We start from the raw sequence: 25581 nt of genomic DNA, 5'->3' as shown, positions 1-25581 counted from the left end.
AACAATGTTGGTTTTACATGGTGACCGTGCCCATTTGAATGTACCCACGTGTGATAGAAATTTATATTGCGAGGGAGTAAATATTGTGATGCTTAAAATTTGTCTGTGTTCTGGACGTTGTTTTCGCTTGGCTCAGCCATGCCCCTTAGGATAGCTCCTATTTATCTCAAACATTTCTATCACACCTTTCCTTGAGCCCCAGGTGGCTAACAACATAATATAATACGGAATGCATAGAAATAAAACAATGAAAGTCAGTCCCACCCGGGATTTGGGATAAAGCTCACTTTTGTCCCCAATGGGGGAACTTGAGGACTTACCACAGAGGGTGTTGGATTCAAGTGGGTCATGCATGAACCTGTCTTAGTGTTCTAGCTTTCCTAGAGTACTGGGGAATAGCAGATACAGTTGTACCTTAGATCCTGGATGCCTTGGTACTCGGACGTTTTGGCTCCCGGATGCTGCAAGCCCGGAAGTGAGTGTTCCGGTTTGCGAATGTCACCTGAATGTCTGACAGGGCTTCTGTGGCTTCTGATTGGCTGCAGGAACTTCCTGCAGCCAATTAGAAGCTGTGCTTTGGTTTCCAAATGTTTTGGAAGTCGAATGGACTTCCGGAACGGATTCCGTTTGACTTCCAAGGTACGGCTGTACTTCTCTTTTTTAGGCTCTGCTGTGGCAATGCAAGGTTCTTTGTGATTCCTTCTCAGCCCTGAAGTTATTTGGGTGACCATGGGCCTTTCACTGTCTTTCAGCCAGCCTATTTCATCTCACAGGGTTGTTGGTTAAGGTAAAGCAGGATAAGAGGGGAGAAGTGTAACCTTGAGACCCCCAGTGGAAGACTGGGCAAAATATAATAAATATTGATTGTCAGCCAAGGGCTCAGCAGTCACTTGCATCTGGACCTTAATTGGAGAAAGGAATATGTAATCTTCGGGGTGATGTTGCTTTTTTTTTTAATGTCTGTTTTAAAAATTCGACAACAAAACAAACCCAGTTACAAAAACAAAGTTCTATCTAACGTAACGTAAAGATGCAAATTTCAATAAGCTATCAAATTCATTTGTTGACATTAATAGTCAAAATAGTTGCACCATTAATGGTCTCAGCAGTTCTCAGCTTTGAATTACTCCTGTTCATTTTTCCATGTCTGACAGCTCAGATGTTTCAGGAGACTATAGGAGACTGAATGTCGTTCCATTTTTTAAGTCCTCAGTATTTTAGCAGGAATCGGTAATTTCATAATCCACTGATTTCAACATGTTAGGCTAATTTTTTTTATTAATGTTATATAACATCATTAAAGGCTCTAAATCAAGAGAATATTGTGTTACCTGTGAGATTGTATGTTACAGCTTTCAGTAGTTTTGTGCAGAGAGGACAAGACCTCTCTGGAGTGAGCAGTGTTCTGTTGGGCTCCTCATAATCACATCCAAAGAGATGTGTCCTAATGGAAGTTTCTCTAATCCCCAAACCATGGGAAAGACAGTGCAGTTCACCATTCTGTGGCTTTCTTTGCTGCACAGAGAGCCAATGTTGCAGTGAAATAGTCAATACAATGGGCTGAGCAAAGTCTCATGGTGACTTTACCATGTGGGAAAGCAAAAACTGGCTGATAAAAACATTTAATATCCATCTTACACACTTTTGGGGAAACCTACTATGAAGTTGCACAATGTTTTGTAAGAACAACTTTTGAGGAGCTAGTATTTTTTGCTACTCGCTTAGATGAAAATGTTTTTTCTTCCTCCAAAATAGAAGAGAGATTTGATCTTGTCTTCCCTTCTTTTTGCAGCTTTGTGCCTCACGTGGACTTTCACCCTAGTGGTACATGTATTGCTGCAGCTGGCACAGACAACACAGTGAAAGTATGGGATGTTAGGATGAATAGGCTTCTGCAGCATTACCAAGGTAAGCAGTGCGCTGTCAGAAGTCTTCATTGCTAAACTTGTAGCTTGATTCTTGAAGTGGATAATTAAACAAAAAAGGTAGTTTTGCCATCATAGCTTCCAAGCATCAGAAAGAGCTGCATGCAGAATTTTGAATTAGAGCCATTGGCTTAGGACAGGCATGGGGAAGCTTGACACTCCAGCTGTTGCTGTACTACAATTCCCATCATCCTTAGCCATTGACCATGTTTGCTCAGGCTGATGCAAGTTGTAGTTCAGCGACATCTGGAGGACCAAAGCTTCCCCACACCTGGTTTAAAAGAAGATAATTTTTCTAAAACGTACCAAAGTTAAAGAAATTAAATAAAATGTGATCACACCATTATACAGAGAGAGTGCTAGTTTTTAGTTAAACTTCAGGAATGACATTTTTGTTTCAATAAGGTATTTTGTGTATGAAGCTTAATATTCATAATAAAATGTTACTGCAGCTGTAGGGAATTCCTTTGCGTAAACAAATTGGATTGAAGACTCCAGTTTCTCTCTTCTTTTTCAAATATACAGAAGCTGGTTTAGGTTGCTTTTAATCCAAAGATATTTCAAAATACCATGGTCTTCTGAATTACACTTTGCTTATGGTATCTGGGCCATACATACTGTTTAATTTAATAGATGATGCTGATGAACTTTGGATTTCAAGGTCTGATGTCTGTCTCCACAACTCTCCCTTACTACTTAGTTGCCCTCTCATGGCTTCCCACGCCCTATCTGACATCAGTGCAGCTAACCAGAGGGGCTCAAGAGGGGTGTAGTGGTCAGAAATCTTTGTAGAGTTGCTTATTGCTACAACTGGGACTAATGTGTTTATTCTCTTAAAAACTAAAATTTGGAGGAAAAGAAGTGTGTATGTGTTTTAACTTGCAGTTATGGCAGACATTGAGCTTCTGAGGCAGTGCCAGTTTTCATAGGACTAGATTTTTCTGAGGGTCCTTGAAAACTTACATTGATATAGGATGAAAATCATAAGCAGGGTGAAAAATGCCTTTCAGCCATTTTTTGTATTGATGTATGGACCTTATCCACCTTTCTATTTCAGTTTGTATTTTTTAATGTCAAACTGTATTGGTAACTTGCGCTGTCTTTCTTTCTTAGTTCACAGTGCTTCAGTGAACTGCCTGTCTTTTCACTCCTCTGGAAACTACCTCATTACTGCTTCCAACGATTCAACTCTAAAAATACTGGATTTACTAGAGGGGAGACTGCTATATACACTTCATGGCCATCAGGTGAGGAGAACTTCTTTAGACATGAGTCGTTTATTACTGTAGACCTTTCAAAGCTCCACACACATGTTTGTGTACACTACACCTTCTCCTGTGATATTATATTTTTTTTTTTTTTTTTAAATAATATTTATTGAAGTTTCCAAAATACAGAAAGAGAAGAAAAGAAATTATGAAGATACATTCAGAACCTTATTTTCAAACATCCACTTTCTGGGACTCCCCCCTTCCCCCACCCCTACCGTATTCCCCTTTCATATTGTTGTTTCCACAAGTTCTGTTTCTGATTTAAAGCACAATTTATATACCCCATTGTTCAAATTTAAATTTATACAAACCTTATGCAACACCCTTGATAAAAAAAAAGCAAAAGATCTCTCCCCATAGCCCACCCCCTTTTCTTTCCACAATGTCCCCCTTTTTTCCCATTAAAGTAAAAGCACACAGAATAAAAGTATAAAAAAATAAGAAATATATTAGAAAAAAGAAAACCAATTCAGAAAATAGTTGCAAGCCTTTGGATTCTAATTCTCCCTCCCCTTCCCCGGTTTAATTTCCCTTATCCTCCAATCTATGTTTCCAGCCTGGAAGTCTTAAGTCCATCAATCCCATTTTTCCCCCAACTCCTTGCAGAATTATTTCCCATTTTTAGGATTACTTTTTAAAAATTAATTCCTAAATCTTTAAAAATGTCAAATTATAAAATTCCCCCCATTGTTCTTTCAAGGTTATAGTCCAGCTTCCTCTTGTTCCGCTGCTAAAACTTTCTTATTCAGAAGTTTAGTAACTCTACATGGGTTGTTGTTATTCAGGAACAAAAACTTGCGTTCAGTCCCTTCCTTCTTCAGTAAAGTATTCTGTTGTCTCCTTTTAGTCTAAACACCCTGTAGACGAGATTCAGTTTCAGTTTTGCAGCTTTCCCAGGAGATAACCAGTTCTGTGAAATTCCGAAGTGTTGTATTTTTCCCGGCTTACGCCCATCTTTGTAATGTCCCGAAGCTCCTCTAGGGGGGTTGTTGTAACTTTGTTTCCAAAAATCCGATTGTTCTCCGTATTTTCGCCATTTTGTATTCAAGTCTTAACAAATTATATCAAGTTGTAACAAATTTGACCAGCAAGGTCCTTGTAATAAAATCCTCTTTAAAATTCCGACTTTGACAGCTACTTTGACAGCTGTCAAAATCACCGGCTCTTTTCACCAGGCTCACTCCTCAATCGCCCCGGTTCCCAGGGAGGGGGGTGCATTTTCCTTCTCCTTCAATTCTTCCTCCAGCACAATTCTTGTACTTTCCCATCATGGAATTCTTGATTTTAGCAAAGATACCGTTCTTTTTGGGCCTTGGCTTCCCAATCCTTGTTTTAAAATGTCTACAATAGGGAGGGGGACTGACTTCCTTTTTAGATCCCCCCCCGCTCGTCTCAAATCCAAAAAATTTTTCTTCTTTTAAACCCGATTTCCAATTTACTCACGGGTTGTTGTTAAAAGTCCAAATTCTCAATGGAAGAAGTCAGCGCTCTCCGCCGGATGGCATGCGGCTTCGCTCGGCAGGGATGGCAGAGGACTCAAAGCACCACGCTTCTCCCCGGCACCCGATCCGTAGCCTTTAAAAAGGCTCCTTCACGAGTCGGGAGGGCGCTAGCGGTGCTAGCCGAGTCTCCAAGTCCACGGCCCCCGTGGCCGTGGTTTCTAAGGGTCCCCGCATCGCCGGTGCGGTAAAACCCAGCCCCTGCCGAGCCGGCTCCCTCCGGAGCTCGGAGGGAGTCCGCCATTCGGCGATGGCGCCAACCCGGAAGTCCCTCCTGTGATATTATAATGGACTCAAGTAGATTTGCCTCCCCTCTCCTCTCAAAGGCAGGAGTGCAGTTGTCTCAAAAGTCTTTTTGGGTCTCCTCTCTTATGTTCCTGCCTTTGCTTTGAGTGGTTCACTGAGAATTCTTCTCCGTATTTCTTTGTCTTCTCCTTTCTCCTTCTCTTTGGCTTCCAAAGAGTCTGAAACTCCATTTCATGGAGTACGTTTCAACCAATGCTTGCTTGGCAGGACAGAAAAGCCATTGCTCTCATTGCCATACCTTTCTTCATTTGCCTTGCTGCCTCACCTGGATCCAATGTAAAACAGAAATAGAGCAGGGAGTGTAAAATCTCTGGGTGACCTTGCTCATCAGTTTCATGTAGGTGCTAACAAGCGTGGGAGATGAGATGGAGTTCTGTGGGACCTAATAGCATAGATGTTCTGAATCTTATAGGACTAATAATTAGGCTTTAAATGGCTTTTGATAGAAATGACAGTAAGTCAAGTGACTAGTCTACAGGGAATATTCGTTACTTGGATGAACAGCTTGTTAAATTCTTGTAATTTGCGTGTTAGTGCCTGGTTCAGATTTGGTTCTTGTTCTGACACTGGACTGGTGCTCTGGGACAATTACTCATGAGAGAAGCCTCGGATTCCTTAGAAGCGCTTTGACGCAACTATTGGTTTACCAGGAATTCATTACTAGCTGATTAGTACTAGTTTACATAGAGAAGGCTGCCAAGTTTACATTGCTGTCTTCAATTATAATGGTGCTTACTCTTCATACCAGAAGGATCATTGGGGAAATGGTGTTTTAACTCGCTGCTGATATTTGCAGCTGCAAAATTTGGTTTGCTGTGATTGCGTCTTAAGGCTTTCAGTTTATGGAATACATTCTTCTTGAAGTACAAACAGGACTTGGAATGAATACAGCCCACTGCTGACATTTTACTTGTACAGAAACAGAATGTTTCAGAACTATGCAATTCTTGGGTGGTCATTAAACCTGTGCAGAAGTACAGCGTCTCTCTCCTTCTCTCTCTCTTTCTCTCTCTCTTTGTGTGTCAATTGGAGGGTTGTGGGATTTTTGTTTGTTTTTCGATAAAGCTGTACTTGCTGTCTAATTTGTCCTACATGATAGAATAATTCATCCTTCCCCAAGCTGGTGCCCTGCAAATGTTGCTGGACTCCAACTTCCATTAGCCCCACCCAGCATGGCTGATGGCCAAAGACAATTGGAATTGTAGTCCAAGAACATCTGGGGGGCACCAGCTTGGGGAAGGCTGGAACAATTATTGGGATAGCAGGTTAGACCCATTCTCAGGACATGTAATTGGATAGATAAACCAGGCTTGATACAGATAAAGCTATAATAATCTTGAGATAAACAAGTTTTTTTTAACGGGGAGCCATAGAATGTAACGTATGGACCACAAATGAGAGTCTGTTTCAAAGAATTAACAAGACTGAATAAGTGTGGGTACAACATAGGAGTACTGTATAATGCAAGTAGAAGCAAATCTAAGCATATTTATTGAGTAGTTTTATCTGGAACAAGCCCCAGTGGATGTGTCTATATTAAATCTGGACTAATATTAAAATGCTTCTATAATGCTACTGTTTTTTATGGTTTCTCACATTAAGGTCCCATCTGCACTATATGTTAAAAGCAGTCTTAAACCACTTTAAATGGTTTCCACCAAAGAATCCTGGGAATGAAGGATGATGAAAGTTGTTAGGAGATCCCTATTTTTTTCATAGAGCTACAGTTCCCAGAATGGAAATTGTAGCTCTGTGAGGGGAATAACAAATAACAACCTTCAGCATCCTTAACAAACTACACTTTGCAAGTTTATTTAGGGGAAGCCATGGTTGATTAAAGTGGTATCATAGTGCTTTAGATGTATAGCGCAGATAGGGTTTTAAGATTAGTTTTGCAGTAGAATCCGTATACCCACTGTGGTTGCTTTGTTTTAATTTAATCACATCAAGGAAGATAGTTGTGGGAATTTGCATTGCTCATTATTATAAAAAGGTCCCTAAGCATAATGTTGAAGATAATGTACAATTGCAAGTACAGTATCTCCCTTGTGTGAAAAATTTACATAGATTATAATCTGTTGAGGTAGGAATCATCTGATAGTAAAGTTCAGTAATGCACATTTCACGTCTCCTTCAAAATGAGATCTGGCAGATACTGGACATAAATGTTTGGAATTATATTTCCCACACACTTATTTCTAGATTAATCATACCAGTGACAAAACTGTCCTAAACAAATGGTTAGTCTCTTGTTTACATTCAGTGGCCATGATTTGTCACCTGCGGATGCACAGATGGCCCTGTGCATGTGTGTTATAAGTCCCATTGAGTTCAGAAATAAGTCCCATTGAGTTCAGTGGAGCTTAGTCCCAGGTAAGTGGCTAGAAGAGTGCAGAACAAATCTGTGGGTAGATTCAGTTTTTACTCAGGGGAATTTATGGCAATATCTTGGGAGAAGCACTAACCGTGGAATATTGGGATTGAATGACTACGCTGGTTGAGCATATGACATTATTGTAACCAAGTTGTATTCTAGCTACTTCTCAAAAGTTTGCATGGCATGACTTTGTTCACATAATTTAATCAGCCAGCAATTCTTTTTTAGGTTAAATCTAGTATTTTAGCGGTTTGGAACCTATTGTACAGTTTTGGAGATCTTTTTTAAAAAAGGGAGTAGGCACTTCTAAATTTTGTATCTTCCCTTGCTCTGCTTGGCTGTGGGTGGTTCTGTGCAAATATAATTGAAGGTTCAAGATACTATCACTGGGTAAGGTTATTTAGCGTGTCATAGCTGTACATTCTCAGCTCCACTCCCTTGCCTCCGAGGACGTCAGTGGGAGTTGTTGCCTGCCAGCAAGGGAAAACATGCTGCCATCATGGGTTGCGTGTGATCTAGCTGCTCAGCCTCACCCCTTGCAGCCTCAGAGGACCTCAGTGGGATGCAGGTGGGAGGGGGAATGCCACCTGAATAATCTTGGCATCAAGCAGTGCTGTACGGCAAATTCACGCGGGTACCAATGCATGCGCGTCTCTGCCCCTGTATGTCTAATAAGGTAGAATCTGTCACACACATCCTTCTATTTTGCGAATTTTATAGTGAAGAACGAGTTCAACTTATTTTGCCGCTTTTATCAAAATTTATACCCCTACAACATTATTTGGAATCCTCCCCCGAAATTCTACGAAAATACCTTCTGGAAGATTCCTCAAGCTCAATATCATATGAAGTGGCCAAATTTTGCACTTTAGCAATCAGGAAGCGTAAATCTCTTCCGTTGAATGGCACACTGCAAAGTTCCCTTGTGTAATCTTCCCCCCCCCCCTTTCTGATGTTGTTGTTGATCTCTTTTTGTTTGATCTTGTGGTGTTTAGTGTTACTGGCTTTTGCCGCAATAAAACTTGAACTTAGCATCATGGGGACACTATGTTATTTCTGTTCCTGACTCCAGAGAATATTTTGTAAGCTGCTGCAAGAACCTCTTTGCTTTATAGCTTCTCGGGGCTGCAAAGCAGGATATAAGTATGCTTTCAGTCAACACTAATGCTTAATTGTGGTTGAAATACATGGGGATTGCAACAAATATATTGCAATAGATAGAAGAGAAAATAAGTGGCATTAGCAACAAAGTTAATAAGAATATGCAAAAATGAATTGATAATGGATGAAAATATAGAGTTATAATATGTTAAGATACAGAGTTAAGATAAACGAAAGAGGGTAAGGATTTGCTGATTTGATTATTTAAATGGGAACACAAAAAGGGGAGGTGTGAGGAAGCCAAGGAAATAAGCTAATGAGTTCAAAGTTACAAAGTTCAAAGTCTTTTGTATTTTGTATTTTTATTCTGCTTTTTTCTTTTTCATGTATTTTTCTATGTTCTTTTTTTTGTATCTTTTTCTTTTTATATGACCTTTTTTCATTTTGTAAACTTATGTTTTTGTAAAACTTCAATAAATATCTTTAAAAAAAAAATAGAAGAGAAAAGCAGGTCCACTCCCACTGCCCGTTTCAATATATAGTTTCTGGCTGTTCAATCCATACTATATGAGTTGTTCTCTTACAGGGACCAGCTGCCTGTGTTACTTTCTCGAGAGCTGGAGATTTCTTTGCTTCTGGAGGCTTCGATGAACAGGTATCTGCTTCATGTTTATTTTCTATAAAACTCCCCCCCCCCTTTCTAATTCATACACATCACTCAAGATGGATTACAACAAATTACAATTGCAATTTCACAATAAATATCTATTTTATTTATTTTATTTTATTTTAATATATATACACAAACAATATGCAGTGGGCCAAGGGCAGGCATCAGAGATAAAAAATTTTATCCTACTTTTTCTAATTCATACACATCACTCAAGGTGGATTACAACAAATTACAATTGCAATTTCACAATAAAAACCTATTTTATTTTATTTTATAATATATATACAGACAAAATGCAGTGGGCCAAGGGCAGGCGTCACAGATAAGAGTCTCCTCTGATTCTTTAGAAAATTTTTGTTCAGCAAACTGTTTTTCACCTGAGTTTGGAGATTGAGTATAAAAGGCCACCAGCATGTTAATATTGCCGAGCCCTTTCATTCCTTTTCATCAGAGTCCAAGATTGTGGGATGTGTTGCAGTGTTGAGTCATGACTGGTAGTTGAAGACGGGATAAACCAGCTGAAATGGAGCCCAGGAAAATGAGTTGCAATAAGTTAGATAAATATAACCCTGTTGTGTCTCAACGGTGGGATTTTAGGGCCAGTTGGAAGACCAAATATTTTGGTGGTGTTTCTAGGCCTAAATGGGGAAAGAGAGAGAGAGCTTTAGATATGGCCATGCTGTTCTTCTGTTTACTTTCTTCTCTGTGTCTGCAAGCTTGCCTTAAAATATTGAAATCTTGTGTTTAATTTGAAAGCAGTTGAATGCAATTTAGAAAAGAAAAATTGCTACCTTTTCATAAAAATGCCCAAGGCAGAGTACAAAAGAGTATTGCAACTAGAAACAAACAAGAAGATAAGATATCAAAAGCAGCCTTTTAGAAGCCTGGAAGAGTGGAAATATGGCAAATTGGTGTCAGAATTAAGGAAGTTCTTTGATGAGCTTGTTCTAGAAGTTGCAGCACTGCTAGAGAGGAAGCCCTGGCCTCCTGGTAGTGATATGTCTGGCATCTCTGGGGTGATGGAACTTGGAGCTGACACTTCCAGCTGATCTTAAAAGAACAGGGAGATATGTATGAGGGAACACATTCCCTAAGGTGTGCTGGGCCTAAGGATTCCAGTACCTGCCATTAGTTAGCTGTCTTTGCAGCTGAGCAGTATTCCCCCTGTAGTCTGCCCTTGCCAAGAGGTCCTAAAAGGAATCACAGACATTGCCCAAAGGATCTAATCTATGCTTCTTACCTATTTATTATATAGAGGCAACTTACTAATGACCTAACTTCTCATTTTTGTACTGAGTGGCGCTCTCTCTCTCTCTCTCTCTCTCTCTCTCTCTCTCTGTGTTGTTAAAACAAATAAAAATAGGAAAGCATTAATAAGTGGCTCTTCCAATGAAGGCTTGTTAGATACAACCCCAAACAATCTGCATGCTTTTGAAAACTTTTTTAAAAAGCAACCAGTTTATTTACTAATCTCAAAGTTGCTTTTGATCATCTGAAGGCAGCCCTGTTTAGGGAAGTTTTTAATATGTGACGTTTTAATGTATTTTTAATCTTTGTTGGAAGCCACCCAGAGTGGCTGGGGAGACCTAGCCAGATGGGCGGGGTACAAATAATAAATTATTATTATTATTATTATTATTATTATTATTATTATTATTAGTTTTATTTTGCATCAGTGCTCTCTGGCAATATGGAATCATAGCTTCAAAAAATAGCATCATGTGCTCTCTGGGCCAGTCTTTCAAAAGCTTTTTAAAAAAAGAAATAGCTTGTAATGAAACTACTCTGCTGGGGAGGCAATATTAATTAAACATAGTTTGGAAAAGCTTCATTCTGGGGAAGATGTAATCTTAATCCTGTGAATTGTACACAAGCTATTACCCAAATCATATGTTTGAAAGCTGTTTCAAAATGGCTTTACAGGTAATGGTGTGGAAAACAAACTTTGATGCCGCTGATTATGGCGACCTGCTGAAAACACGGAAATGCAATATGAATGTGAATGGCACTGATTATGGTGATGCACTGAGAACACAGAGGTCCAGTATGAATGTGAATGGATCTTCCAACAGTGTGGTAAGTTGATGTCCTTGATGGTCATTCTAGATTTTTCGGCTCTGTGGTTATTCCACACTTTGGTAGAACCAATAGCTCTCAAGAAAGTCCATTACCAGAGTTCTAGTTTTCTGGGACAGATTATTTGTAATCCCGGTTGAGCTTCTCATTGCGTGTTGATGATAAAGAAAGCAAAGCCTGGCATTCAAGTCCAATAGCCCCATTATTACCCATCTGGTTACTGTGTAAGGCACTCCACTCCTTGCACTTTGTCAGTGGTCTCTTGGGCTGTTTCTGTTGCGGACTATAACATTTTGTTGTTTTTCATCCAGCTATTCTTTATATAAGCAAATTCTTCTCAAACTGCTCATATGCCAGATGTGCTTTCTGTTCTGACCTTGTGGCTCTCAAATTAGGAATTCATTCTAATTTGGGCATTGGTTCATCTCCCTCCCCCCACAGCAGATTTTTAATGCATTTTGAGGGGATGAGGGGGAGTAGGATAAACAATTTCCTTGGAACTTCTCTTAGGAGAAGTGATTAAATTAAATAGCTTACACCGTGCACAATGTAATTCTTTGAGTATTTATGTCATAAACAGCAACTCCAGTGCTTTTTTTTTTTTTAGAAAAAAGGGTGCCAGAGCTCACCATAATAAGCCTTGTTCTCTTATAACGGCAATGGCATCCACCTGAGAGGTGCAGGAACTGAGTTCTGGCAAGATCTGGCTGACAAAAAAGCCCTGAGCAAATTTCTATACATAGTGCAGTCTTTTATAAATGTCTTTTCAGAAGTTAACCTCACTAAGTAGAGCAGTACTTACTCCTAGCTAAGGTGCGTTATAGGATCATAGCCCAAACCTAATTTTTTTTGGCATGCATTTTGAGTTTTGTGTTGTAAACCACCCTGTGATCTTTGGATGAAGAGCAGTATATAAGTTTTATAAATAACAATACTATCCCGAGGCTTGTGGAAGAATGTCTTGAAGAATCAACCCAGAGTTTTGTAAGAGTTCCTCTTTGTCTTTCTTGACTACCATTCCCTGTGCCTCTTAGAATCCTACACCTATCCCTTGCTGCTATATCTTTTCTGTTTATCCTCTCTCTGTGGCCCCTGTAGGATGAAAAAGGTTCATCTTAAAAACAAAGCAAAAAAATTAACCAGGTTAGTAATCATGAGAGATCTGAATACCTCTGAGCACATGATTTGGTTTTTTTTCTGGCTTTAGTCACTTTTGCAGTCCTCTTCTGGCCTGTATAACTCTAAACAGGTGTGGGTGAGTGTCAACTACCCTTCCCTCTTTGGCCTGTGCCTTCACAGGTACAGTTGCATGCATGAAGGATTCCATACAACCTGGAACCCCCAATTGTGTGTAAAGGGATACCAGGCACATCCCAGCTCCCATGTAGAGCAGCACAGGAGCTGCGATGCTTCAAGAGGTCTAATGCATGATGTGCTCCTTACATAACCTTCTCAGAACTGAATGTCTCTGATCTGTTACCCGTTTTTGTCTTTAAAGTATCAGAAAAAGAAACGAGGTCAAAAGGTTATGGCAGTGTTCAGTCATTCAAACGATTTAAGTGTTCTTCATACTAAAGACACATTCAAGAACTTATTTATTTATTTATCAAAAGAATGTTTTTGGATTTGGAGGAAATAAAAATGAAAGTGGTTAGACTTCCTGCCTCCCTCCCTCAACTTTTCCTAGACTGTGAATAAAAGGAGGAGGAAGGAGGAATCAATGATAATTGGCTCCCTGTCTTCAGTGGGGAACCTTCACTGGACTGCAGTCTCTTCTGTTCTTTGGCGAGGCGGGGGGAGCACCTCTGGGTCCACCCCACTGCTTATAATGAACACCACCCTGGTATGTATTCATTGAATGAGCAACGGAGAAAGTTGCAACAAAACGTTGCTGAGCAACCATGAAATTGCTTATATTTCTAAATGCAACTTGGAATTGTTGCCGTGCACATTCTTTTATTTTTATGGTTGACCCAAGTTCCAAAAGACAGAATGCAACTTTTCTTTCCCCACACTAAACAGTTTTAAAATGGCACAAAATAAAACAAAACTATCAGGTGGCACAAATAACTCTAGAGTAGAGAATAGTGACATGGTGTGTATTGAAAGCTGAGGGTTTTTTTCTTTTCTTTAAAGTGTTTTTTAGCCCAGCTCCTCCAATATTTGAGGCAATTTTAATTAGTTTAGATTAGAATAATATGGCATAATCCTAAAAGAAGGACTTCATATTTGCAGAGCGCTTGTGAGCATCACCGTCATCATCTATTTATCATCCTCATCTATTTATTTATACCCCGCCTTTCTCCCTGACAAGTATTCATAAGAACAGCTAAAAACATTTTTTAATTCTTAAAAAATTATACACTAATAGAATTGAAAATTATAAGATCTATTAAATATGTACACATAATTACAGTAAAAACATTGCAGCACCAGCCCTTTTCATCAATAGCAGTCAGTTCCCAAAAGTCTGTTGGAATAAGGAAGTCCTCACTTCCTCATTAAGTAATTTGCTAGTTCTACTAAGCAGCACTTCCAAAATCAAAACCAGATTGTGCATTGTCTTTCATCATTGCCTAAAGAAATAGCTTGTTTGGATTGTACAGTGCCTTACTAATTTTGATGCTTATTATTTCTTTCTAATGTTTGTGGGCATACTTGACACGTTTTGTTTTGAGCTGAACCAGACTGTTGATGGGTTTGGCTTTCAGGTTTCAAGAAAGCTTTTAGAAGAATGTAGATTTATTGTCTGGTTGGATTATCTTCCAGTTACCTTGACTTTATCACCTTTTGCTTCTTATCATGCATTTTATAACTCTGCCAGTTTTCTACAAAAACTCATGCCCCAGAGGATCTGATGCTCAGTGTTTTCTTTTTCTTAGGAGAGTTATTCCACTGGGTGTCACTCTTTACTCTTTTTCTGTGCAGCTAGGGATGAAATAATCCTTTACCCATATCTAAAACAACTAGTCTGATAGGTGAAAATATTTTTATTATGACCTGACTTTTGTCATGAGATGTAAGCATTCTTTAGTTTAAAAATGAAAATCTAATGTTTCTCTTTCTATTCCTAACTAGACTATCTGATGCATTAGACTAGCCATATACTTTCAGTTGTATACAATCTCCATAACTTTGGTTACTCTGAGTGAGAGTGGACTTTCTAGTTCATACCATGGCTACACAAATTCTAGGGAGGATAGGAATACAATTTGCTTTCTTTCTCTTGTTTGGAATTCCCCTAAATGTAAAACTGCAGAGAACTCAGTAAGGAAGAGTCGTATGTGTTTGATCTTTGTCATTTTACATGGGTTTGTATTTGAGAAATGCTAGCTGGAGAAAAGAAACTTGAGCTGTGAAGCAGAAGGTCCCTGGTTCATATCTCACCTCTCCCATGAACTTGCTACAGTATGTAGTGCTAGGAGGGATTTCAGCCTCAATCTCCCCCAATTTGTGATATGGAAATTAGAACCTAATCATAAGATAACGTATAAAGTACTAAAACATTCAAAAGCAATATATAAATGCCAAGTAATTATTGTTGAATTTTATGTTTCTATGAAGGATGGCTGCTCTTTATAACCCAATAAATATGGACTGACACCATTGAAACAACTTGTGAATAAAGTTCAGCTTCTGCAGGCCCAGATAAGTTGCTGGACAAACAACCTTTTTTTTTTTGGCAGGAGCGAGCCAGCGGTAAATCACACTGAGCAAGTTGGAGTTAACTCTTTGTTAACAAAAACAGGATCTGCACAGGACAGTGACTTGTCTGCGGCAGGTTGCCTCCATGAAGCAGTTGCTGAGCCTGAAGCTTCATGTCTTCCCACAGCTGCCTAAGTCCCCTCTTCGTCAGGGTTTTCTCCAAGACTTTGCCTCCCACTAAGCTAACCTCCTCCCTCTTCATTCCTCTCCTGGTTCTGGGAGACCAGTGGGAAGGGGAGCTTGTCACAGCAGGAGGGGGGAGACTCCCTTGCCTCTTCACGAGCGGGACTCATCTCTTTTTCTTGGCCTCCCTCCTCTCCTGCTTCAGCTTCTGCCCCAATTCTGGACTTCTCTCTGCCACAGACTCTCCCAGCTCACTAAGCCCTGTTACCTTTTCAGCTTCCGACACTTCCTCCCAGTCTTCTCCCTCTGAGCCTTCTTCACTTGGGGGTTCCCCAGCTGGTTCCTCCCACCATTCCTCTGTGTCCAACCAGTCTGTGACAACCCCCTTAGTTAGCAAGAGTAGCCTGCTGCCTGGGAGTGTGATAGGGATTTTCAAAAGAGGATTGCTTTTATTCTCCTCCCCAACCCAAAGTAGTTGCAGCTCTCATCTAGTAGAAGCTATAAATTAGTCAATTATGTTGTTGCCAATAATAGTCCCACAAACGGCTTGTCTCTCCTACCGTTCAGTGTTCTGTTCTTTTGAATATTTCCAGTACCTGTTAAGTAGGTACTTAGTATCAAATACCTTTGTTCTGTTGTGCTCTTCAAATTGTGCACAGGAACAATGAACTAAAATAGGATTATTCTCTGCACTTGTGTAATTATACAGTACCCCTTCTAAATAGTCCCTGTTTAGAATTTTGCATATTGGCTGCGAACAAGCTCTGAAAAAATGTCTTGTGCTTAATTTTTCTTTCTGTGGCTTGATAACCATTGAGTGAGTGCCATTGTCTTCATGCACATGTATGTGTGTTTGCTTGGCTGAAAGGGTCTGAAGGCTCCAGCTTCCTTCATTAAAAAATAACGTTAAAAACTAAGTTGTGAATGACGTTAAGTGTGTGCTAGGAATTAAGGACTTTGGCACTGATCTTATGATGCTGTCTAGATAGTACCAAATATTGGTTTGCTAGCATTATTTGTCTTTGATCATCGGTGCTGTGATTCTGGGGTGGGGGCTGATCTTCTTAAAAGGCTTGGGAAAGCCCCATTGGAACCTTGTGTAATTATAGGTGTAATTATGGAGAACTTGAGTCAGTTTTACATGCCCTTCTTTAAATTTAGTTTTTTACCACAGGGCTAGAGAAATTCGTGATATGCTCCAATATGCAGTCATTCTCAGGCTGAACTTCAGAATATCCGTTTGATTTTTTTTATTGGGAGGTTCTGTTTTATCCTATTTTTTAATCAGAGCAAGTTGAAAAATTCTTAAATGGAGCCATTTCACTTGGCCAATCTATGATTGCTTTTATTTTATGTCATACCTTTTAAAGGTTTGTGTCCAGTAAGGTACAGATGAAATGGGTGGCACTGTGTTCTAAACCACTGAGTCTCTTGGGCTTGCCAATCAGAAGGTTAGCGGTTCAAATCCTCGCAACGGGATGAGCTCCCGTTGTTTGGTCCCAGCTCCTGCCAACTTAGTTTCGAAAGCACGCCAAAAATGCAAGTAGATAAATAGGTACCGCTTCGGTGGGAAGGTAAACGGCGTTTCCATGCGCTGCTCTGGTTTCGCCAGAAGCGGCTTAGTCATTCTGGCTACATGACCTGGAAAAACTATCTGCAGAAGCAGACAAACCCTGGCTCCCTCGGCCTGGCTCCCTCGGCTCATCCCTCGTGATGAGCTCCGCAATCCCAGAATCTGCAACTGGACTTAACTGTCAGGGGTCCTTTACCTTTACCTTTTAAGCTACAAATTATGTGAAGCCTCAAGGAAACTAAAGGAAGTGATGGTGGGGCTGTTGCCCGTTATGGAGAAGCCAGGCCCCTTGCATTTAAGACCGTAATCCTGGATGGCCTTTCCTTCTACTCACAGTGCAGCTGCTTGCTAAGAAATGCTTACTAAACTCCCTGCTGTTCTATCACCCTCTTTTCCACAGTTCTAGTAAGGCAACTGAAATTATTCTTGAGGATCAAATTATGGGGAAAGCCACTTACTGTAGATCTTGAGGAGCAGCGGCTAATGTCACAACTCGTGAGAATAAGTGATGAAAGCGCTTAGTCTTCATTTTTTTGACTGCATTATTTGAAACAATCTTTCGGGGCAGAACCCCAGGTTTGGGGGCTGTCGAATTGGACACCAGGGCACTGCTTTGCACTGTGAAATTGAGGTCAAGTGTGCAGTTCAAGTCAGCAGGTAGCTAACTTTTGAAAATCTGTCAGAGACAGAAGGGAATATTTAGGGTGCATCGAGTTTCACATCTCAGGTAATGCAGAATAACACAACCCTCTTGGATTCCTTGCTTGTAGAAACCAATGGATACTGGCAGTAGAGAGATTCAGAAATCTGGAATTTACAGACAAGAAAAGGTAAGTGAAACCAAACATCTCTGTAGGGTATTTTTCCTGTTACTGTGATGAGTAGAGGCAAGCCTTCACAAGTATTTTGACAGAGCTTTGTCACAGCCTCACTTATTGACTTTGACAGAAACACACTTTGTGAGCTGTGGAAAATGATAATCAAATGTCCGCTCTGAGCTGGTTCGCATGTAATGCTAAGACATGGTTTTAGCACTACCTACATAAGCTAGAATGAGATCAAGCAAAGCCTGAAAATTGCATATGGCCCCCTCTCTATCCTGCTACACAGCCAGAAGGAAGACTTATGTAGACTTTTTTTCAGCTTCCACAAATACTATCATTGTCTATGACCTAGACATAGTGGTTTAAATCAAACTTCTCAAACAACCACATTATAACCCATGGCTTGAAGTTAGCCTGTATTGAAACTTCCATGGGTTTGTTTTGAACCATCATCTTTGCTTCAGATGCAACAAGAAGCCAGGATTTGTGGAAACTGAAAGTAAACACTGTCAAAGTCTTCCCCTAGCATTGAGGAAAAGAGAGAAGAGGGGATTGTGCAAGACTGAGGCAGCGCATGAGTCTTTGTAGCCCATGCATGTAGCTGAACTATGACTTAGCCTTCAGTGAGTTACGGACCTATGCGTGCTTGTAGTGAACATTAGAATACTTGAAGGGCAGGCTTCTGCCTGCAAGTGTGATTAATAAAATCTTACAGGCCCTAGATGTCTCCTTTGCTGCAGGAATAAATCTCCTGTTATGGTGGAAACAGTGCAAATGCTCTTCTTCCCTTTTGTGGGAAATAGCCCTATGCTAGGATTTGAACCTGCATTTTTCCAAATTCCACATTCATTGTAGATGGACTCTCCTGGCCTGTGCACCTGACAAGAAACACTGAGGAATTATTGAAAGAGAATGTTGTATGTGGATTGAGCTAGAAAGGATGGCCAAGTATCCAGTAGGCTAGGAAAAGACTGTGCTGTTATTTAATAAACACACACTTTATATTGTATTTTGAGTTATATTCATCTAAAGGTGCAAAATATCAACTGAAGTGCCTTGGGGTGTGAGAAATGTTCCTCCCCTGACATCAAATTGAGGAGCCAAGGGCTTCTAAATTTCTTGATGAGTATAAAAATAGCAGTTGTCTGCTCTTTCTTTTGATTCTCTGGTTATATTTCACTTTTATACAGTCATACCTCGTGTTGCGTTAGGTTCATGTTGCGTCTTTCCGGCTTGCGAACGCGGCAAACCCGGAAGTGTATACTTTCGGGTTTTGCTGTGCACGCAAAAGTGGCACTTTACTTATGGACTTTTTGGGGTGCGAACGGCACCCCGGAATGGATCAAGTCGGTAACTAGAGGTACCACTATACTTACTTTAATTAAAAGATAAATGCTGCACTGGGAAAGGGGTGGGTGGGGATGGCTTACGGGCAGAGTGTCTGTGTTGCTGATCACTACTAAGTAGCTTTCATGGCCACCATGCACAAATTGGAAGGTGTCAGCAGTACAGCTGCAGTACAGTGACTTGAGCAGCCTCCCTTCTCCGAATTTCTGATGCACATGATCCTTAACTGTGTATTTCACTTGAGCTGCTGTCTCTCTCCACTAGTCTCCACCTACCCACTCCGCCAATTTTCATTGAATATGGTAAGCAATGTTTTTTTTCATCCTCTAGCAATCAGAGATGGATTTTGCAGAAGTTCCAGATAAACATATTCAAGAAACTGAAACAGCAGAATCCGCCAGAAGACAACATGAACAAATTGACGAGGCTGGTCTTGCCAGCACCCTCCAGCATATTGTGGGACAGCTGGATGTTCTCACTCAGGTATGCAATACTTTCAGGAGTCTCTATGAAACCTTGAATAGGGTCATAAAACTTCTACATTTCCTCCCATTATTTGTTGATAGAGCAGGTATTAAAAGGAATTACTACTTGAGACTTTTCCTTGAAATGGATGCCTTGAAATGGAATATCCCAAAATATATTCTCAACCGATTCTTCTTTGATGTATCTTAAGTCCTTTTCTACTTGTCTAGTCCGCAAATAAAGAGAGGAAATGTTGCATCTTATAATTCAGCATGTGTGTGCTTCCTATCAGCCCAAGTTTTATTTGATTTAGCATTGGGGCCAAATGGTGAGGCATGGCCTATGAGACCCTAGGAATAGTGTTCATGGCAAACCAAACATTTGTACTGAACTTTACAAATGACAGCTTGTGTGTTTTCTCCTATAAGGGCATTATCTTAGTAAAGGAAAAAAACGTCATGTGTGGCTGGCCCCATTTGGAAGGTTGCGAGGCATGGATTCGTAGTATCACCAGCTTCCTCTAAATTATAAAATGGGATATTGTGCTCAGAATAGTTTCTCTCTTTGGCAGACAAAGACTCTCCGCTTCTAGTTGTCATTGGTATGCAGCTAGCTTTATTCTAATTCCGTTGCTTTATTTGAATTCTGCATCTGGGGAGGTCTATTCAATATTCAAAACATAGAACGCACAGTTCTTCAAAAATGAACTCAGTTCATATTTATTGTGTGTTTAATTGTGGTGCTTTTGTGTTGTGAGCTTTGCACCAGGATGGCAGGATAGATTTTTTTTTAAAATTAAGATTCACTGGCCTATTCTCAAACCACTGTGGTGGACGACTCCAGTTGCGGTCAGTGGCGATACTGTGGAATAGTCTGCTTCCTACTGAGACAAAAGTGTCAAGTGGCGTTTCTGTGTACATGAGAACAGCAGGACTGTTTTTATTCTGTTAAGTAGCTTCCATCTGCCAGACACTAATTATTTAGGAATGATGAGGCTGGAGTGGTATTACATCCCGCACAGCAAGGTGTTCATATGCAGCCTTGCTTCTTTTTGCACTTTAGCTGAAGTGTTCATTTTGTCAGCAGCCTCTGCCTTGTTCTAGCTTGCTGAATGGGCGCTCCCTGACAAGTCAAGCATATATCTCAAACCCCACAGCGACTGAGCGAGTTGGTGGAAGATTACATTAAAGAGACTTAAGTCCACCCCGGTCCTGGCCTCTGCAATTGCTAAATACAGTAGCATTATCATGAGATCTATCTTGCTTGGAGTTATCAACCAGGAGGCTTGTCCAGATAAAGTTTCCTGGAAGAATGCGGAACTGGAAATTCAGTGGCCCAGAGATTACAGTTGAGTGTTTCCAAGTGGTTATAGTCCTTGGCCAGCTTGCTAGTGCTGCTGCTACCAGGGAAGCCTGCCAGAGGAGCCCTCTGTTGAGCATTCCTGGCAGTAGCAGCACTCCAGGAAAACAACATTGTGGGAAACTAAAATGGCAGGTCCCAGTTGCTCAGACTGTATTTGTGACAGCAGTTTGAAACGGCTATTGTCCCACCTTGCCTTTATAAAAAAGAACAAGGCTGCTGATGCCAGGGAATTGACTTTAGACAAACAGAAGTTGATAGGTAGGGGTGTTTGTGTGTGGCATCTCAGAGTAACAGTACTTCCTTTTGGCAGGTTAATGTAGCAGAATGGTTCCCTTCTAATTGAACGTCTTGTTTCTTGGGTCATGTTCTAACCACCGGCAGCCGCTAGGGCACTGGAATTGTTAGTTATGATCTGGAAGTCTCCAGTTCAGACCTTAGCTCAGCCTCTCCCCTCTCCATTCTGTAATACAGGGATGATATTATTGGCCTACCGTACAGGGTGTTTCTGATGATTACTGAGAGTGTATATGATACAATGCTTGAAGGAAGTGTTGTATAAATACTAAATGTACTGGGTAAATGATCTTTCACATTTCTTTTACAGTTCCTTCACCAGTACTTACAACGGCATTAAATGTGAATATATAGGCCTCAACTTGTATTCTGTTTTGAACCTTTAAAAACCGTATTAACTGCACAAATTCACACCTGGTACTTATCGGAGATTTCTTACTATGGCATTCCTTTGGACAGTGCCATAAAAGGACCAGCAGAGGGCCCTAATATCCAACACGCTGTACTGAAAGATATATGCTTAGCTTTATATACATGTGCCTTCTACATTTGAACTTCAGGGTCAGGTCCTAATATGATTGCTTTAAATATGTGCCTTTCTCACCCATAAGAGGCTTCAGATGGATTAAGGAGGCTGTTATTGCTGGATGCCTTAATTGGTCTTCTAATATTACATATCTGCAAACATCATTCAGCTCATCTTGCAAAATATTCTTCCCCCAAGCTTTACAACACACAATGAAGTAGCAGTTTGCTATCTATCGAAGGGTGACAGCAGCCAGTTTTAGGACGTATATGACTGGTGATTCTTTGGCTTCTAATACTTTCACTTTATAGAGATATCTGTAAAAACCAGTTGTCAGTGTCCTGCGACCAAGAAACGGAACCCAGGGAATGGCTAGGCAGATCTGGGTTGATTCTCACTTGCTCCCATTCTTCTGCTTTAAGTCAGTGTGGGGCACACTTAAGAGGAGGCAAGCTCTCCTGTCAATCCAAGCACTAGGATTGCTGGCAAGCAAGACCCAAGGCTAGCTAGCCTTATTACCACCCCAAGGTTGTCTCTCAGTGTGTACTCTTACTTTTCTTTTCTGTTTAATAATTTCTTTTAAACAAAATTTAATACTCTTGCTTTTCTATCATATAACTGAATTGCTAGCATTCATTCCTATGGGACAGATTAGAGCACCACATGGAATGTTGCACTGGGAGGAAGAACCTGCCAGTCACTGGAGAGCCAGTGTGGTGAGTGGTTAAGAGAGGTAGACTTGTAATCTGGTGAACTGGGTTCACTTCCCCGCTCCTCCACATGCAGCTGCTGGGTGACCTTGGGCTAGTCACACTTCTCTGAAGTCTTTCAGCCTCACCTCACAGAGTGTTTGTTGTGAGGGAGGAAGGGAAAGGAGAATGTTAGCCGCTTTGAGACTCCTTAGGGTAGTGATAAAGCGGGATATCAAATCCAAACTCTTCTTTGTCTTCCTGATGTGGCTGGAGTGACCTCCACTGATCGTGAGCCCACCCTTCTTCCCAGGTCACTCAGTCATTATAGGGTTCTCTCCTTGCTCCACCCTGGCCAAAGAAACTACCTCCCCATGCCAGACAAAAATCCAAGATTTGACAGCTCAGTTGGTAGAGCATGAGGCTCTCAGGGTCGTGGGTTCAAGCCCCACGTTGGGCAAAAGGTTCCTGCATTGCAGGGGGTTGGACTAGATGTCCCTCATGGTCCCTTCCAACTCTAGGAGTTCTAGGATTCTATGAAAGGGCGTGACCTTTCATCCCAGGAAACACAATTCCTGATTGGGCAATGGGGGTATATCTGTTGTTGGCTTTGTCGTCTTGAGGGCTGGAGGCTATATTTGCTTGGGGAACAAGGACACCAGCCCTGTTTTCACCTCTCGCTGTGCCTGATGCAGTAGTGTCAATGAATGGGAGGTTACAGGTTGGGTGTGTGGTGGGGGAATTCTCCCTGCCTTCCCTGTGGCTCAGACCCAGTGGTCCTTTAGTTAGTGTACAGTAAAAGCCAGACATTCTTTCACACAGTGACTTTTTTCAGCAGGACAATATTATGGCAAATCCTTTTAATTAAGGTTATTTTTCTCAGTTGGGAATTAATTGTGGCATGAAATAGTGGAGAGCAGCAGGGAAATGATCTGCTGGGACATTATTCCCTCCCCCTGATCACCCCCCCCAAAAAGTCTGCATCTAAAATTGAAAATAACAAGCTGCTTTTCTCCCATGTTGTGCCAGGATCCTACATCTCAAAAGTAGACATTTTAAGTTCTGTTGTAACTTTGTGTGATTGTTATTATTCTCTTTGGAAGGCTGTTTGGTAAGGCAGCAAAACAGCCCGCAATGCATAAATAGAAGATGTGCTACACACCCTGATCCTGGGCATATTTGCTCAGAGTGAAGTCCCACTGAGTTCAGCTTTGTCCCAGGTGGTAGGTTTGCATGCTAAGGTCTTCCAACACCTTTCAGCTGTTGCCTTTCTCCTTTCGCAGACTGTTTCCATTCTAGAACAAAGATTAACATTAACTGAAGACAAGCTGAAGGAGTGCCTTGAGAATCAACAGAAGATTGCTCAAAGTAAATCCAACTGAGTTTGCTGGGGAACTGACGGCAGCCAGCATTTTGTGTTTGTGTGTGTGTGTGTGTGTGTGTGCGTGTGTGTGCGCACGTGCGCACATTCTCAGCATATATTGTGTGACTAATTTGTAAAGTGAAAACATTTCCTTTTTTATTAGAATGAATTGTACAGCTTAATAGTGTCTGTAAATATATACTTTTTTCATATTAAACTTTCTTACTAACGATGGTCATTTGTGATACTTGGCTTTACTACCCCGATTCGCATTTCCAGGTGTTGAGGAGTTGCTCATTTTTAAAGTAACACTGGCTTTGCTTCTCAGAGCAGCTCTGTTAAGAATTAAGACAGCCTCGTTTTGGAAATGACAAGCTTCTGGAACCTTTGCCGTAGACTTCTTGAAATTGTGTGTGTGCGCGCGCGCGCATCTGAGAACAGTGTGGGAGTTTCCCTTCAGAGACAGATTTCCCAAAGCACTAGAGGAAGAGGAGAAGAGGACTCCGCTCCAAATGTTCTGCAAGCATTTCAAGCAGAAATGTGACTCACTTCTGGGAGATACTGCTAAAAAGCTTCCTCTTAAAATTTGAATGTTACCTGCACAAAGCAGTCCTGCTATGTAGGATCTTTATACATCTCTTACAGTTCACTGAAGCAGAAAATAACACATGAAGCACTCAGAGTCAGATCCAGAATGGTTTCCATTTTTTTTGAACATTAGCTAAGTAATGTCAGATGCCTTGTCTGTTTTTCTACATGTGTATTTGTGTAGTCCGTGCCAGCTTTGCATGCATGTTCATGATCATAGATTTCTTTTGCCATGAGTATACTTATATTCCTGGTAGATAATCCCCCCCATCACCTTTGCATACATTGGAACTGTGGCATGGGAGACCTTGCGGTGCAGCTTTTTGGCACAGTGCAAGGATGACACAAAAAGCCCTGGGTCGTGTGAAAGGAGTCCCAAGACATGGCTCCCTGCCAGATTATTGTTGCCCCTCCTAGAAGTTGGGGCAAAGCTGGCATAGGAAGGAGCCTGATGGTGAATTTCATTCATGTGATCCTAGGTGTCTGATGGTTACCTAAGTAGAATAGGAAGGGACTAGTCAGCGGTTTCACTGTTACTTTAAAGGTAATCTATGTAGGGTTATTTGCCCCTCATCTTAGCTTTGGGACCTTTAGTGTTGCCAGTTTCAAAGACTGACCTGCACTGATTTTGCTCATTTTATCCCAACCCCCACCTGATCTTGTGGATAGAAAATCTCCCACTCTTTATATATTCTAGAACCATATCTCTTCTCTGCACCCCTTTCCATGGAAGCCTGTATCAGTCTGTGTTTTGCTGAAACCTTCAAAGTTGGACCTTACCATTTCCATGTGGGAGGATTTTTAAAAAATCCAATTCCATTAAAAAAAACCCCCACACCTCCTTTCATTAGACTGTATTCCCACCATCTCAGAAAGTCTATTAAGAAACTACAGGTTATTTTGCTTCCTGGCTTGAAATAAAATAAGGGGAGGGAGAAGATTTGTTCCCTGCTTGGTTTTTGAAAGCCATTTTTGTTGTTGTGTTGTTTTGGAAACACTTTACCCAGGGGTTTCTTGCCCATTACGGGAAGCGGGTCAAGGAGGAAGCAGGGGTGGTTTGGGACTGCATGAGTTCCAGATGTGAGAATAACTTGGCATCTTCCCATGGCAAATGCTTTTTGTCCTCTGTACGTTTATAACAACGATGGGGAAAGGGCTTGAGTGAGTTAGGCTTTCTCCTTTGCCATTTGCATAATGTGCAAAAAGCCGCCTTGCTTGCAGGAGTGGTTTTCGCATCTTTCCCTCTGGAGTTCCCTGTATGGAAACACCTTTTTGCAATGCAGTCCTGTGTGCTTGGGATCCTTCTTTAGTAGGGGAGAGAGAGAAAGTATGTACTGCGGCAGAACTTTTAAACAGAATGTTCTTATCCAGGGGAGCTATAAATACACTCTCACTCCTTGTATTTAGCTCTTCTTCCTGACAATGAAACATCTGTTGTGATCATCTTGCAGAAAACGGCTGGTGCAGGAAGCAATGGAATAGATGGTTGAGGGG

At 40.9% G+C, this 25581-nt stretch overlaps 1 protein-coding gene across 3 annotated transcripts in view; it reads left to right on the top strand.

Moving 5' to 3' along the window:
- The window catches only part of POC1A (POC1 centriolar protein A), a 33028-nt gene extending 9297 nt beyond the window's left edge, over window positions 1-23731 (top strand). For all 3 annotated transcript variants that reach the window (XM_083603478.1, XM_083603477.1, XM_083603476.1), the window contains exons 6-12: window positions 1793-1908; window positions 3039-3172; window positions 9066-9134; window positions 11076-11228; window positions 17400-17459; window positions 19131-19283; window positions 23420-23731. In XM_083603478.1, coding sequence (XP_083459604.1) covers window positions 1793-1908; window positions 3039-3172; window positions 9066-9134; window positions 11076-11228; window positions 17400-17459; window positions 19131-19283; window positions 23420-23518 — 784 coding nt within the window. In that variant the 3' untranslated portion in view covers window positions 23519-23731. The remainder of the gene's footprint in view (window positions 1-1792; window positions 1909-3038; window positions 3173-9065; window positions 9135-11075; window positions 11229-17399; window positions 17460-19130; window positions 19284-23419) is intronic.
- Window positions 23732-25581: the final 1850 nt, after the last annotated feature.

The sequence above is a fragment of the Podarcis filfolensis genome, assembly GCF_964270895.1.
Source record: "Podarcis filfolensis genome assembly, chromosome: 2".
NCBI lineage: Eukaryota > Metazoa > Chordata > Lepidosauria > Squamata > Lacertidae > Podarcis > Podarcis filfolensis.
This window is presented reverse-complemented; position numbering and strand designations above follow the sequence as displayed.